This window comes from Gymnogyps californianus, chromosome Z, assembly GCF_018139145.2.
Source record: "Gymnogyps californianus isolate 813 chromosome Z, ASM1813914v2, whole genome shotgun sequence".
Lineage (NCBI taxonomy): Eukaryota > Metazoa > Chordata > Aves > Accipitriformes > Cathartidae > Gymnogyps > Gymnogyps californianus.
Genome location: NC_059500.1, coordinates 66,193,622 through 66,210,382, shown reverse-complemented (window position 1 = coordinate 66,210,382; position 16,761 = coordinate 66,193,622). Strand labels below are relative to the sequence as shown.

At 40.3% G+C, this 16,761-nt stretch overlaps 1 protein-coding gene across 1 annotated transcript in view; it reads left to right on the top strand.

Moving 5' to 3' along the window:
• Positions 1-7,485: 7,485 nt before the first annotated feature.
• ITGA2 (integrin subunit alpha 2) overlaps positions 7,486-16,761 on the top strand; it is a 53,603-nt gene continuing 44,327 nt past the window's right edge. Inside the window, exons 1-2 of the mRNA XM_050913217.1 lie at positions 7,486-7,508; positions 11,314-11,472. Of these exons, the coding sequence (XP_050769174.1) occupies positions 7,486-7,508; positions 11,314-11,472 (182 nt within the window). The remainder of the gene's footprint in view (positions 7,509-11,313; positions 11,473-16,761) is intronic.

Sequence of the window (16,761 nt, the reverse complement as noted above, 5' to 3'; positions counted from 1 at the left end):
TACTCTCTTTTTTGTTTTTGTTTTCTATTCCAAACTGCCCAAAGCCAGTTCATCATATTGAACAGTAAAAAAATACTTCAAGAGTTTCTGGAGTTGTCTTTCTGAGAAGTTGACAGCTACAATAGACTTTGCTTCTCCGAAGACAAAAAGCAACTGTTCTGCTTTTGTGGAAGCAAGTATTATCTCCAGAAAACTCTTCTTAAATGTACATGGGCCCTTCTCTCTGACCCCAAAATGTACAATGGCTGCATTTTACAAAAAAGGTAACTTCTTTCCAAACTCTGACTAGAGATAGCCTGTCACCCACCTGACCACAGGCATCTGGATATGCCAGAGTCTGGTGTGCAGGCTGAGGGCTGGGAGAGTGCATGTTGCAGCCCCGCTTCACCTGAAACCTGGTCCCCTGTCCCAGAGTGCAGAGTTAGGTGCCTTGGACTCAGCAGAGACATTTAGGCGGTTTTAAAGTGCACAAAAAGTATTTGCATGCAAAGCAGGTTGGCTCCTGCAGTTAAGCAGTGGATCGAGGGGAGTGTTTGAACTCTATCCTTCTCAGGCACCTGCATGAGGTGCCTCTTTCCCCTGAGGTCAAGGGTGGGGAAGAATTTTGGGAGGTAGGTGTCTAGTTTAGCTTTTTTTTTTTTCAAGAAGTAGCTGCCTGAGAAGTGATGGTAATAGTCACCTGGGAAATGTGGGCTTAGTTCTCCCTTGAGGCTCATGGCGATGTAGACTCGCCTCAAACTTTTCCAGAAGCGTCTTTGCTGCCAGGCAATAAAGTAGTCAGAGAAGTGCTCTCTACCTCTACTATTGAAACCAGGTCTCAGCTCATCCCGGGATGCATAGTTGTGTTTCCAGGCAGATAAGCAAAGACACATCTTGCCTGTGGCCTAATGTCTGGGGCACTTAGCTGGGAGGAGAATTCTGGGTTGGCCCTTTTGGGCTGCTCACGCAATTCACATTTGGCAAATAGGCAGTGCATAAAAAGAAGTTATTTAGCTATTTAGTTAAATCATTTAATTATTTGGAGCAGAAATTATTTCATCAGGAAGCATTCATCACCTCTGGCCATGATACCAGAGTGGGCCTACACTAGGGTAGGATACCTTGCTCTTAGACAGGGGTGCTTCTACACCTGTATCGTATTCTAAATTTTTATGTGACTTTGTGCTATTAAGCCTAGGTGACAGATAATTTTAAGTCCATTCTGGGTTAGGCAGCTGCTGAAGTCTGGGCTTCCTGGATTGTTTTCCTGATTTTAATGAGCCCAAATTCTACCTAGGCCCTATCTGGTGCCAGAATTGATCATTTCAGTGTGCATTAAGGAGGAATTTCAGGTGAGTGATTGGGACTACCTACCTGCCATTCAGGCTGCCAGGCCATGAGCTCCCATTACAATCACGGAGAGAAATAGTCGTTACGTCTGCTATAGGAAAACAAAAGTTCTGATAATTATAGCTCTTCCAACTATTGTATTATATATCCTGTGGTGGTTTGGAGGCTTTCTTGTTGCAGGAAGCTGATGTAGCAAACTTTTTACAGCTGAGGCTGATGTTGTTTCTGGGGCTGTCTGTACAGCGTGGAAAGCTGAGCTCCCGGCTAGCTCTTGAGAAGCTGTGAGAGAGGAACAGGGTCCTAAACGCAGTGTCCTAAACGGCGTGATGGCAGGGTTGCTCTCGAGCGACTGCAGTCCTCGCACTGCAGGCTGTGACACTGCAGTGGCAGAGGAATCGATAGTGATGGCGAGTCCCTCAGCCTTTTTCTAATTTAGCCTTTTCAGGTCCCATTTGACAGTGATTATAATATGATCCAATACACTAATATGTTATAATACACTGAAATTTTCATATAGCCTAAAGTGTGATATGGGTAGGGAACTACAGACTCCTTTGGTTGCTTTCCCATCTTCTTGATACCTGTGTGCAACCATGCATTTTCGTCTGTGTACAAACATGTTTTCATAGCAGCTGAGATGAGCAAATGCAGCAAATAGGGTACAGAGATAGCAGTCGCATTGGTTTCTCTGTGATGACTTGCATTTCCTTTCTTACGGTCATAATGTGGCTCATGCTTTTCTGACTATATTTGGAAATATTGCTGGTTTAAAAAAAGGGTCAAAAACTGATAATGTGGACACAAGGGAAGAGAATTTGCTGGAGTGAAATGCTGCTTGAAAAGTCAGTTTTTATCATAGGGAAGCATGCAAAGTTTTTTTTTATCATCATTACTTGCGAAGCCAGTGACCTAACTGCACACATAACACATGTGTGTACAGCTTGTTAGCCTCGTACTTTTAATCTCCTTGTGGTATGTTGAGAACAAATTGTGGTACTCTAAGGACAAAGTTAAAACAATCCTGTTTGTTGTACCAAGATAAAAGAAAAACTGCAGGTCATATTAAAAAGATGTAATTTATGTGATTTTTCTGTAAAAGAAAGTTTTTCCTACTGAACTTAATGATGGAAACATGCCAGGATAATAAATTTTAGTAGGCTTGAATACTGCTGTGTTTATTAAAAACACATAGGAAGTTGTCAGTCCTGCAGGAACTGCTCTTAAGCATTACTTTGGAATCAGTCCTTGTGTGTACAGTAGGCTGTTGAGATTTCTTAACTCCAGATGAACAGCAGCTTCTTAGTCTGCTGTAGGAGCCAAGGAGGGCAATGTGTGGGCCACGAATAGGGAGTTATCGAGAGAAAGACAAGTCTTTCGGAGTAGCTAATGCAGTCGTGGGTAAATTTAATTAGATCTCTTACTCTGCAGCAGTGCCGGAACAGTAAAATAGGCAGCACCTAGTTGTGTTATCCCAGTCTCTCCTACTTTCATTCACAATTTGTGTGTTGTATCATGTTTGGGTTGCTTTTATAGCAGGTTATTGGTAACTCTTCAGTGCAGCTTCTTGGATCATAAACAGTTGTAACTGAAAGGCAGTGACTCAGGCTTTCACACACTCGGAGGCTTTCAGACTGGAAGCTGACCTACTTCCAGGAAGGAGTCAGCCAACTAAGCCAAGAAAACTTGTTGGAGGGAGGGAAAGGAGGGGAGGAAGAGGGATGGGAGGGAGGATTTGTTACTAAATGAGGCATTGTTTTTCCTTTCTTCTGGGTGGTGGGGGGTTTTTTTGCGGCCTATAATTTATTTCTACACTAAACGTTATAATCTCTGTTAATTATTAAATAGTTTGAGATATTGTAGCTGATGTGAAGAAAATGTTGGTCCCAAGATAAAAGAAAGTAAAACAAATAGATGAAGCAGAAATGAAGACTTGCCTTTTAAGGCTTCTGTAAACATAATGAAATATCAACAAAGTAATTGGAGTGAGGATTATAAAATACTGTGACTTCTAGTACAAAAAATCCAGTGTCTTGCTGATCGCATTCTTTGCTCCTTTTGATTCCTGTCAGAGGTTCATGTTGTCTTTATTTAGAAGGTTGTTCTCAATAAGAAATCTGATAGATTTAAAATAAAAACAGATTAACTGTGATTATAAAACTGGTGTTTCAGTACATGAGCTGAAGATACCTACTTGCCATTGTGCGTGTATACTGATGAGGTTATGCATCTTCAAGAAAAAATTACAAAAAACAGAGAAGTAAATATACAAGAGAAAACTAATGAGAAAATATTTTACTTATATTGACCTTATTGGGTAAAGGTTAATATACCTTTCCAGATTGAATTATAAGTAGTCCTCTATTTTCCCTGCATTAAGTGGGTTGGATTCCACATAGCCCTCACCGAGTATACTAAAGCTATATCAAAAAGGTGTTTTGTATTTATGCTCACCTACAGAAAAGCCCCAAACAGTGCAACCAATATAGAATTACTTGTTTTACATGAAAACAACTTGATTTGATGTCATGACCTGTGCTTGCACACAATGCACATACCAATACAGTAAAGCGGATCATGCTGAAGACTAGTATGTTAACAAAAAAAAAGCGGTTCCTTTTTTGGGCAGATTTGCTCCCTGAACAAGCTCATTGCAGTGAGAATTGCTTGGTGGCTTCTGAAAGCCACAATGAAGAATATCTGTACTGCAGTTCAGTTGAATGAAGTAACTGCATGCTGCTTGTTTTGTTCTTTATGTATTCAGTCTTGTCAATAAAACCTTCAAAACACAATGTATTATGAAAACTGTTCAAATTACGAGTTGTTCATTCCATAAGAATAGTTGACTAATTCCAGTTGGATTATTGCTCTGATGACGTAAGTTCTGAATAATAAGGGAGTAACTTTACTCTTACACTAAAATATTGTTGCCTTTTAATAAAAACACTAAATATATTTCATATGAAGCAAATACTACTTGACTGCCTTCTTTCATAACTTTATTACTTTCCCTTCCTGCCTTCATTCCACCTTCTGCCTAGTATTTCAAGGACAGTAGGTGATTATAGGGTGAACAGTATCTGTAGGTGCCTGTACTTCCTTACTAACTTTGGAACCTGTGAGCCAATTTCAGCAAATTTTTGCAGAGGGATGAAAAAAATAACCAGTTGGGTATTGGAGTGAAACAAAAGTGCTTTTACAAGTTCCCTGACAACTAAGGAGATCCAGTGTGACCTTGCACAATACAACACACCAGAAAATCCACTCTAAGAGAGCCCTTAGAAATACTTCAGTCATGGAGAAAGCTTGAACCAGAGTGCACAATCCGCTGTGAGACGAAGCCAGCAGAAAGCAAGAGTGATGAGTTCTGTCATCCCTCCCACCCCTGTCTTTTCTCTACCCCCAGCAGGGTCTGACAGGCTTCAGGGCCCTGCCAATGTGTGTTCTTTGGAGGAAGAAGTCTTTGAGACCAAGGGGAAAATTTTCTTTGTGGAATTTGTAGTGGCTCTCTTGGAGCAGATTAACATAAAGGGCAAAGTAAAGCCCTCTTCTGGAAAGAACAGATACTTTAAAAATGCTGGACTGAACAATTAAGGCAATGTAGGCTGTACACATCTTACTGGCTGCCAATCTATGAAACTGCTTCAGGAAGCAGACAATAATCCAGTGGGATTTTCTTGATTTTTTTTTTTTTTTTTTTCCCAAAACAATTGGCTAAAAAACCCACGCAAGAATGCGTGTAATACTATCTTGGTTTTACCATAATGCCAGGTCATGGCCTTGGTCTTCTTTAGTGACTACATGCTTACCCCTTCCACCCCCAAACCCCCCCAGTGTGCTGATGACTTTGGGTTTGGGTTTGTCAGGGTCCGCTGCCCTGTTGGAGGTGGCACACGGGGCAGCGGTTTTAGCTGTGGCTGTGCTACCGAGCAGAGGGGAGCTGCCAACCGAGGCTTTTTCTGTTCCCTCTCCTGGCGTCGTTACTGGTGTGAATGCTCACTCACAAAGACAAATGGTTGCTTACCTGGATTATATAACAAACTTTTTCTGGTTTATAGCTAATAGTTGTTCAAAGAAGCATACCGTTAAGGAAAAAAGATGATGAAGTATCCTTCATTGTAAAGCTTCCTACTGGCAAGGGTAATACTAAATAAATTTAAAACTAATGCTTAGTGTGAGGTGGATCCTTGTAGACTCTGGTCAAATTCCATCCTGTCTTCTTTTTTCTTTTTACTGTGATTACTAGACCCATTTTATGCAAGCCATAAATAACAGCAGCAGTGAATGCCTCTGTTTGACTGGACGTTTTAATGAGAGCTGAGACTTGGCATAGCTGAGTCTGTATGATTATGGGATTCTGTCATATATTGCTATCTTAAATTGGAGCATCACCTTTGCAATGTAGTAGAAAGTGATTGAAAATTCAATTTTACTCTTTAGACTGAAAACAAAAGGACACGTCTAGTATGACACTTATGACACAAAATGCAGACTAATAATATTTTTAGTATATTTTATTAAACTTTTATAAACTTATTTCACAAACCAAGTAATCAAACACACAAAATCTGATTTCATTTTTTCTCATCCAATTAAACAAATTTTTTGGTTATACTGTTTAATCTGAATAAGGGGTTACAATCAGACTACTGTTATAATCATGACATTAAATGATTGATTACCAAACGTATATTTCCTGCTTGCTCAATTTAAGCTGTGAGCTTTGCTTACAAAATCAAAACAATTATGAACTGGGTGTACCTAATATGAGCTATTACTTCAATAAACTTGCTTCAGCTTGTACTTCAACGGCAGCAAACAGAAGGCATTATAGCCATCGTTAGACATGTCATTTATAGTTACGGAAGAATTTCCACACGTTTGGGCTTAAAGGTGCACAGTCAGAACATGTATTGTTTTTCATCCTACTAGGAGCAAGAAAATGGTGGTGCAGAAGTATAAAAGCAGCTATACTCCTACACTGCAGCTCCTGTGGTATACACTGCAATAATGCAGTTTCTGAAATACGGGAATTCCCAGAAAAAAAAATACCATGCAAAGAGATACTGGACTTTATTGGAAAGCTTACAGTTCCTTTTATCCCATTAAGGATTTTTTTCCAACTTTTCTTGTCTGAAGCTTTGTGTTGGGAGCTACTCTGCTTGACGAAGCTGCCCTCTTTAAGCCAAAGCGCCCAAGCCTCCTACCCAGTCGGTGGAGAGGAACTGCTGCTTTTGAAATCTTCAGAGGGGCCTTCAGAAGCTTTAAGCTTGTATCTGGCTTCCTTTGTTCCATGCAGTCTGTTTATTTGACTGTAAATAAAGTGCCATTTACAGACAGAAATTAGGATGTGGATTTTTACTTGCCCGTCTAATCTCTCATCGTGATTGTTCGGTCACAAAGTAGAAGTCTGTCACCAAAAGCTATTAAAATCCAGATAGTGAATTAGTTTTCTTTATTTCAAGGTTCTTAAATTATCAAAGTTCATTGCCTGAAGGCAGCAACAGATACTGAATCTTTCCAGCCTAGAATATACAGTACTTTGAACCTAGATGCTTCAATGATTGGCACCCTTTTAATGCATAAGAGACCCTCTTATTCTGGCACAGGCTTAAAATAGGCTAGAAGCAAACTTAGCATTTTCTCTTTTTTTGGCTACAAATGCTTGAATTTCTTTTTCTGAATACTGTATTTATATAGATGTACAAAATGGATAAAAGATGTCCTTATAGTATAAACACTATATAAGATGGAGGAAAATGGCAGGACATTGCCTAGTATTTTATTGCAAGTATATACTTGCTAGGCGCAAATAAAGTAAGATTTGTGTGGAGTAGATCTAAAAATCAAAACCTTGTTTTCTCATTGCTTTTTTGCTCTTTTCTTTTCGCTGCCCTTGACTGGCTGCCTGGCCAGAAAGTGAGGATGAGAGAGGCAGTTTTGAGAAGAGACCTGTGGTCTGGTGGACACTTTTCCCATTATTCCAGGTAGAAATTCTTGCCCTCAGAGAGCAGCACTCTGATGCTGCAGTAGTGCAAATGATTAAAAAGACTAAAATCAAGCCCTAGAGGTAAATGGGAAGGATGGGTGAAATGGTTCAGTGAGGAGGCGGGATGGGAGGTTGGGGAGAAAAAAAGAGCATTGCTTCCCTAAGCCATGATGAGGCCCAGAGGAACCACAAGGAGCTGAAGCATCCCTGGGCTGGGCCAGGTGGTGTCTTTGCTCCTTGGAATCAGCACCCATCCTGGAGAAAGCAGGACCACAAGAGTGGCCCTGGAAGGTCCAGGGAGGGATGTTGCAGCACTCATGGGAGGGCAAGGGGTTACGTGGAAAGGCAACGTGTAACCCAGCACGTGTTGTGTTGACTGCTGTCTGACTTGTCACAGTGCCCTAGGGGAATTTGAACCAGCACGGGGACTTCTGTTCAGGCTGTTTCGTTGTGACATCTGATCTCTGTAGTTTTATCCAGTTCTGGAAATTTTTATTCTGGCTGTAGCATTTAATAAAACCCTCACCTTGGACACAATTCAAAAGATCTTCCATGCATTTGCACCGACGTTGGCCAATGCAGTTAGACAGAAGACATTTAGCAAAGTTACCATATGGTTAGCAGTGTGATTTGCTAATAACCGTGTAACAGAGTCCAGAAAGTCAAGAGTTTTTCTCTACATGTCATTGGATTTGGGGTCAGACTGGAAATGTTTATCATTCTAGGATGCTTTTGGCTCTTCATTCGAGAGCTAGGGTTTATTTCCATGTGCACCATATAACTTGGAGAGTTCTTCTTCTTCTGTATTTACATGCGGGATGGCATTGTGGTATAGTCTCTGTGGTGTCTGAGAACAGGGTATGCTAAATTGTGCTTGATTTTCTGACTGAGGATAATATAATTAGAAAACATCAGACCTAAAAATAAACCTAGGATGTGACATGAGCAAAGTATTTTGATAAAATGCAAGTATATTAGATCACAAAAGAATTACTGGCAATAGTCAATATCTATCTTGACTCCTCTTTTCCCTCTCTGCAAAGCTTAGACATGAACTATGAATATATGTGGTTGTGTTTAGTGTTAAAAGTATTGCAAAACACAGAGTGGTATGTCTGTACACATTCTCTTCTCCAGTCTTAAATAACATGACTCAGGAAATATATTTATCTCTAAGGATGTTTCTCAAGGAACTATACTTTTAGCAAAGGGTGATTTCTTGCTTTCCAGAGGCCAGCTGTAGATAGTGGTTGTTTGAAACAACTAATATATGATTTCCTGTTTTGAGTTTGTGGTAAGAAAGTAGTAACTGTGCAAGTTGTATTTAGTCTTCTGCTAGTAATGTTTGTGTTTTCTATTCTATGGGCGAAGGTACAGAATTCATTGAAATTTTTTATGTCGTGAACTTTGCCTGCAAACCTGGGATTGTGATTTTAATGTTCTCACTATGATGTTATTATTGTTATTACTATTACAGCTAAGCTACTGTGATGGGCTGTTTTATGCTGATATAATCCCTGTTAACCTCTCTTCCAAAGCTGGTTTTGGGACCTGGAAGAGAGTGATACCAACAACGAGCTCTCTGCCCATCAAAACTAGAGAAACGCTTAGAATTTAAGCTTGTATTTTTAAGATGCCAAAGATTGTCACATCTCTCCTTAAAGGGTCCCTGTTATAAGGGATTATCATAAAGGCTGCCACTTTGCTACACAATGACTCGTACTAAATAACTATGGTGAGGCATATTTTGTGTGTGTACAGCAGATAAAACTCATTCTGTCTGAGCACACAGGAAGGGAGGGGAAACATGAGGGATGTTGTTTAACTCATGAGCAACTCCATGAACCTGCCTCACCCGGGAAACCTCGGGCAACAACTGCACAGTGCAACCACAGGTCATGATTTCTTCCATCACAGCCATTTTTGGAGGGTTTTCAGGAGCCCTAAGGTGTTCCTCAGCTGGGCTGTAGCTTCTTCTGGGGACCCCACCATTGTCTTAGTCCTTCCACCTCCAAGCTGGGGGAGGAGTTACCTACTCCCAGCTATTAGGGGACTCTGGCCCTTTTCCTGCAGCTTCTGTAGTGGACATTCTCCTAGATGTCCACCTACAGCTCTTGATCAGAAAGAGATGAGGTCCTTTATGAATGAGGAGTGGGCCCCCATGCCCTGCAAACTCTTGACACTTGGGACCTTGTCCCCAGCCCACACTGCCAGTTCCCCCCAAAATGGCATAGAGTGGCATACCCTTATTCCTAGGCATGCAGGTGCCCAAGGAAAAGCAATTAATACCATGACCACAGCAAAGTGGAGTTTCAGTGTTAAGTGTCATGATTTATTAATGCAGTTCTATCTTGCATGTTTGTATTTCTAAGTTTTCCTGTTTAGACAACTGTTCAGACTGTTTGGACTGAAAACAAAGCCTTCTGACGTGATAATGACATGACTCAAAAATGTAGGTTTTCTGATGCAGTAGATAATCTGATTTTTGTTCCAGTGCTTCAAACATTAAGTTGCAGATAGACACTAGAAAACAAGCAGTATTAGCAGTTACAGTCAGTGCATTTTCATTTTAATGAAAACTGGCTGGATGGCCAGGCCCAAAGAGTGGTGGTGAAAGGAGTTAAATCCAGTTGGCAGCCGGTCACAAGTGGTGTTGCCCAGGGCTCAGTATTGGGGCCAGTTCTGTTTAATATCTTTATCAATGATCTGGACGAGGGGATCAAGTGCACCCTCAGTAAATTTGCAGATGACACCAGGCTGGGCAGGAGTGTTGATCTGCTTGAGGGTAGGAACGCTCTACAGAGGGATCTGGTCAAGCTGGATTGATGGGCAGAGGCCAACTGTATGAGATTCAACAAGGCCAAGTGCCGGGTCCTGCACTTGGGTCACAACAACCCCATGCAACGCTACAGGCTTGGGGAAGAGTGCCTGGAAAGCTGCCTGGCAGAAAAGGACCTGGGGGTGTTGGTCAACAGCCGGCTGAAGATGAGCCGGCAGTGTGCCCAGGTGGCCAAGAAGGCCAATAGCATCCTGGCTTGTATCAGAAATAGCATGGCCAGCAGGACTAGGGAAGTGGTTGTCCTCCTGTATTCGGCACTGGTGAGGCCACACCTCAAATGCTGTGTTCAGTTTTGGGCCCCTCACTACAAGAAAGACATTGAGGGGCTGGAGCCCGTCCAAAGAAGGGCAACAAAGCTGGTGAAGGGTCTAGAGCACAAGTCTTGTGAGGATCAGCTGAGGGAACTGGGGCTGCTTAGTCTGGAGAAAAGGAGGCTGAGGGGAGACCTTATCACTCTTTACAAGCACCTGAAAGGAGGTTGTAGTGAGGTGGGTGTTGGTCTCTTTTCCCAAGTAAGAAGAGATAGGACAAGAGGAAATGGCCTCAAGTTGCACCAGGGGAGGTTTAGATTGGAAATTAGGAAGAATTTCTTCACCGAAAGGATTGTCAAGCATTGGAACAGGCTGCCCCTGGAAGTGGTTGAGTCACCATCCCTGGAGGTATTTAAAAGACCTGTAGGTGTGGCACTTAGGGACACGGTTTAGTGGTGGACTTGGCAGTGCTAGGTTAACGGTTGGACTCAATGATCTTAAAGGTCTTTTCCAACCTAAATGACTCTATGATTCTATCATTCTATGATTCTAATGTACCTCAGCAGGCCGTTGATGTTTTTGCTGTGCCATAAGCTTAACTTATGCCTTAAGGTAAAGGAGGATAACAGACCTCTGAATATTTCTTGCCTCCCTTCAGCTAAAACATTCCCATTAGTAATGCTGCAACTTTTGTTAAGTCAAACAGTGAATGTGTCATTGATCTCTGCCCACAATGCTATAACACATGTAAAGAGTGCTAAACAGGCATTATGCATGGGCAGATGGATACTGTAGGGAAGAGGCTGGTTTTTTCTTGCACGTGTCAAAGGCTACATTTTATTTTCTTCTGTTGGGGGAGCTGGCACAGATGAAGACCTTTTTCACTGGGATCAAAATTCTTCTTTAATTGCTTCTGTGGTAATCGTAATCTTTCTGTTAACAGGCATTCTTCATAACTGCTGTGAAGCCTACAACGTTGGGCTCCTAGAAGCAAAAATATTTTCTGGTCCATCAAGAGAGCAGTTTGGATATGCAGTTCAACAGTTTATAAATGAACAAGGCAAATGGTAAGCAGTTTGAACAGCTTGTTATATGTCCAGTTAAAAGGTTAAGGAAAAAATGTTGCAACTGGTTTTTCTTTTATAATTCTGCATTGCATTTAAACATATTCCGGTTAATTCCTTTTTATATTAGAGTTATCTTTTTATGAATAAATACTTATGTTATTAAAACAAAAGTTGAAATATTCTAAAGATGTATGCATGTGAAGGTCCAGGCTTTTTTCCTTTACACAGTGCGATCTGAGGTCTTTCTTTCTGTTAATCTTTTACTTTCATCTCCAGTACACCAGTTTCCTCAGACTCACAATTTCTGTAGAATTTTAACTCTCACTTCATTCCTTCCTATACCAATAGCATCTTTGTTACACATTACATATACGTGGGATATTTTTCCATTTTAATGTTGTTGAGGTTAAAACAAATGATTAGGGCTGGAAAGTTCTAATTATTAATATTAAAATTAAGTGAACTTAAATTTATATCATTTTCTGTCTGATACAGCATTAAGTGTTCATTTCTCAAGGGATGGTGTATCTGGATGTATATAACAACACAGTCCTAGCAAAGGCCTGCCATCCGTTGCATCTCTTCAGCCATAAAATTTGATGTGAAATCCACTGTTGCCACAACATTGGGCTTGATGAGTAATTAGTAAAATATTTTTTCTATTAATGTTGGTTTCAAAAAGAACTTTAAAATATTAATGCAGAGTAAGCCCATTTAGTGGAAAACACATTGTTTCCTCTTCTGCAGCCTCAGCAACCACAAAGCTTAAGGTGTCTTTCATAGCAAGGACTATATGTCTATAAATAGTTCAGTGGTACTCAACTACTTTAAGTGGTTATTTGTGTATACAAGGTTTTAAGTCTATAGCGGAAAGTCACACAAGTTATATCGTAAGCTGAGACAACATTTTAGATGTGTCATTCTTCATAGCTTGAAACAGTGTCAGAACCAAAATAGCCACAAACTGGCATGTTTGCTTAAGTGATGATGGACGGATAGTGAGTGACTGAACTTTTTTCAGTAAAAGGAAAGTAAGATGTCAAAATCTGAAATCCATGGAAATGCATATGAAAATGTATTTTACAGTTAAAGTTTGGAAAAACCCATACAAAAATGTTGAGCTAGCTGAGACATTTATGCATAGCCCTGCACAGAGACACTGTGCAGTTGCAATTGGTTGTATAGGCAAAGACGTAAGACTACCTAGATCTCACTGCGTCTCCGCCGTTACCGTGTTTACCACCAGTGACCAGGAGGCAAAATAAGAGGAGAGCAGAGCTGTATCCTCCAAACTAAGAGCTTGGCGTTTCCTCTCCCTCCATTGGGTAGGCTCCCAAGCTACCCCAGCTCCTCGCCTGATGTTGTAGTTGCTTCTCACTGCATTTCTGCCTGCTTTAATTATGCATTTAGTCACCCATAGATCAGAGCTCTCTTTTTTTAAAATTTCTGTGTAAAGCCACTGAAGGAGAACAAGAATGTCTGCCTGAAGTGAATTGGATGCTTTGGCTCATACATGGAGAAACTATGTCTTGTGTTTTACCCTCCTTGTAAGTTTTTCTATAAGCTTGCAACAGGAGCACTAGGTTCCAGACTCACCCAAGCTGTTTATGTTTTGTATTTGCCTGTTTTATTTTTAATTCTGATATAAAAACTCCTCTGCTACCGCTGTCTTGGATAATGTGTGGTGGAGTTGGGGAAAGAAAGTAACTTTGGATTAACTTTTCCTATCTTCTCCCAAGTATATGGATATTACGAATCTGGGAGACTTTTCTGTAGATAGGCACTTCATCATTTGTTCATTCACTGCATGGCGTCTGACCATAGCTCCAAAAGTCAGCGAATTTTATCAGCTCTTATTCGAGTAACCATGACTTGTTAGAGACTCTTCAGTGAAGAAAAGCTTTTTTCAGTCTCCCTTTAAAGAAATAATTAGACAAGCTTAAAAAAACTCAGTCATGGTTTACTCTCTTGTTCTCTTCATTTCTAGGCTATTTTCTTTTTCTTGGGACAGTAGAGCTTTTTTTTGTGTGCATTATTTAAAAAAAATCCCAACACTCAAGCTGTTCAGTGGAGTTGGTTTCTCCTATAAGCGACACAGAGGCTGCAGTGCATGTGCAGAGCGCTTGTTGACATGGCTTAACTAGAAGTGAGATAAACAGCCCGAGCTTTGTGTAAGATCGGGACGCTGTTTGCTGTCAGAGGGGAGCATTTATCACCGTATGCTTTTATGAAGAGACTGTCATTGTGCAGCAAGAATCTGATGCACTTGAAAACTCTGTTCAGGTACAGTGGGGTGGCTCACCACATCAAACACTGCTGGGGTGGCACCTCTGTCCAAGGGAGAGATTATCCAGAATCTGAGATCCACCAGAAATTTCATCACTTCCTAGACCTTGCTTCTGTAATAATATAAACATGCAGTGCTATATTAAATACAGCTTTAGAAATCCTCCTGTACTCTTTGAAAGAGCAGAAAGGAGATACACACAAAAAACGTCAGATGCTAGTTATATTATTCAGCTGTGTTTCTGGGAGGTACATCTCCTGAGGCAATAAGGGCTATAGAAAATGATAAAGAGAGGAGAATTTTTGCAGAATTGGGACTGCATGCAAGCAGTGTGTTACCACTTTTGCTTGGAAATGAGTTCAGAGAGAAGAGGGAAGACAGTCCAGCCAGGAGCGCAGGGCTATAGAGGGAGCTGGTACGTGTTGGGAAGCTGTGACACAAACCAGCAAGGGGGCCCTTTTTGTGTGGAGTCAGATGATCCCAGATAATTGGACACTGGTCTGCTGTGCATTGATGGCATGTGATGCTCGTAAATAAGGACAAACTCGCAAGTCAAGCACAGCTCAAGCTTTTCACGGCATCTGGTGGGAATTTCAAAACAGGAGCTCTTTAATGAAGTCAAGGAAAATTGTGAACACCAAAGAAACTCGTCAATTAGAAAAGTTGAGGCAGTCCACCACACAAGTAATTAGCCACAACAGAAACATCATTCAGTTTACGCTCTGGTTCTCCCTGTCATGTGATGATTTGTGTTTGAACCTTAAATTGAGACCAAATTCCCCGTTATTTTATAAACATAATCTTTTAGAAAGGTGGATTGTACTCTGTCAAGTTTGTCTTGAACATGCATGCCCTGAACAGCAGCTGATAGTATATTCTGCAAAGATAACAGTACCTAATCCATGCTGAGATTTGGTTTTATATCTGTCTCAGGTGAGGAAGATTGAATAGCTGAATATAGCTGTTAAAATGCTTTTTCCTACCATATGTCTCTTCAGTCTGTGGATACATCCCACAACAGAGCTAAAATCTCAGTCAGCTGTTGAGGTGCTGTTTGGTGTCAAGTTGCAGCCACCCTGCTCAGTTGTGTCTGCATGCTTAGGATTTGGAATTTTTGAGTTTTGTTTTGGAATTTATGTTATGGGATTTTTCTTTTTTAAAATATTTTGTTTCATTCCATATCATGTCAGTAATGACACCTTAATATGCACTGCCCTTACTGATGTATCACATAATCATTACACTACTGAATAGTTTTAAAAATCATTGCATACTGCTCACTCGTCATCAAAGCCCAGCAGCCTTTCTCCTGAAGTGGTGTGTTGCCTCTTCAGACCAATAAGATATATTGGTGAAAAGACACATTTCTGTAGTAACTTTTGTTGAAATCAATACATTTTCAAAGCCTTCTGCTTTTAATGAGGAGGGTGATTTCTGCCAACTTTTTTTTTTTTTTTTTTTGTTGAACAAAATGCTGCCATTGTTACAGCACTGTCTTTTCAGTGCCAGCACCACTGCTAATGTTGAGTTCTTTGCCCAGCTTTTGCTTCCCCCGACTGCATGCCCTACAGTTTGCCTTTTTCCTGCTTGGAGAAACAGCTCTGGCTTCTGTCTTCTAGGCCTTTTAAGTTTGTCAGTCAAACTCTCTTGCCATAGCTTGCTGTAGTTTTTGAAGTTTTGAGTCTTCTGTTCCAAGGATCTAAAGTTTTAGATGGTGATAAGTGTTTTGGGGTGTGCAGAGAAGTATCTATGAAAGTGAAGAGTTTTCTGGTCTTCATATCTATTCATCACTTCCTGTAATTGTAGGGAAAAGGGCCAGATGATTTAAGAGGTCCTTTCTACTTTTATTTTCCTATTTCCTATTAGCCATCTTTGTGTTTAAAAAAAACACACTAAAGAGCAAATGCATGAAAAGAAAAAAAAAAAAAGAAACCAGAAAATATAAAACATGCTCTGACAACAGCTGGGAATTCAGCCCTTCGCCATGAATTCTGATTTTGTTTTCTGCCACATCACACTTTGCCGGTTACTAGCTTTGTCATGGTGTAATTTCCCAGAAATAATTCCTGTTGCACTTTGATCTGCCACTCCTGCAGTCTGTGTGGTATGGCATTGCCGCTGAACTTTATTTGACTTCATGTAGTTCCATTGCTTTGTATACAGTGTTGAGACTGATTAAGCAGCTGAATAATAAAATCAGTGGCAATATTAAATGCTAATCACTATAGTATTGTGTAAAGATAGTCTACAAGGACACATAAGGAAGTTTTGTAAAAATAAATATTTAACTCATGGCTGAAAAAGACCCTTAGTTAATACACTGTACATGATACAGTTTATTTGGAAACAAGCATTTTCAAGTATTTTATTACTCATTTCTTGCATTCTTTCCTGATGCATTCTGTTTCACTCTGCTTCATGTGCATCCTGTTTAATCACAGTAAAAAATATTTTTGTAGTTAGCAGGATGCTAGCCAGATACTCTCTTGCTTTCTTCACTTCTGATGTTTCAGAAAGATACACATGCATTTTCCCAGAGCAGTATTGTGTAACTCTCTACTGTAATGGTTTATGTTAATTTTCAAAGGCAAGTAGGACTTGCTGATTTCTAATGTAGATTAAGCTAGTATTAAGCTCAAGTAAGGCTCAGGATACGAGAGAAATAATAATTAAGTTATTTCTTAGGACCTTTAAGATTGGCAATTAAAAGTAAAGGGCTAGGCTTGGCAGAAGTTGGTTAATAACTTTTTCTCAGGAGCGTATTGATGGCAGGTTAGACTAGTTAAGTCAAATAAGGGAAGGGGTTTAATAGCTCTGTTCATTTCTGAAAATCACAGTGTCAGTAATAGTTAAATTCTGTGTATGGAGTGGCATTTTTTGGCCTATAGCATAGTTACAGCATTGAGATTCATGGACACTACAAATCTACAAGGAAGGCTAATACAGCAAAGGGGAAGGTAGTGTAATAACTTCTAGTAAAGTATGAGGAGTGCAAGCTAAAT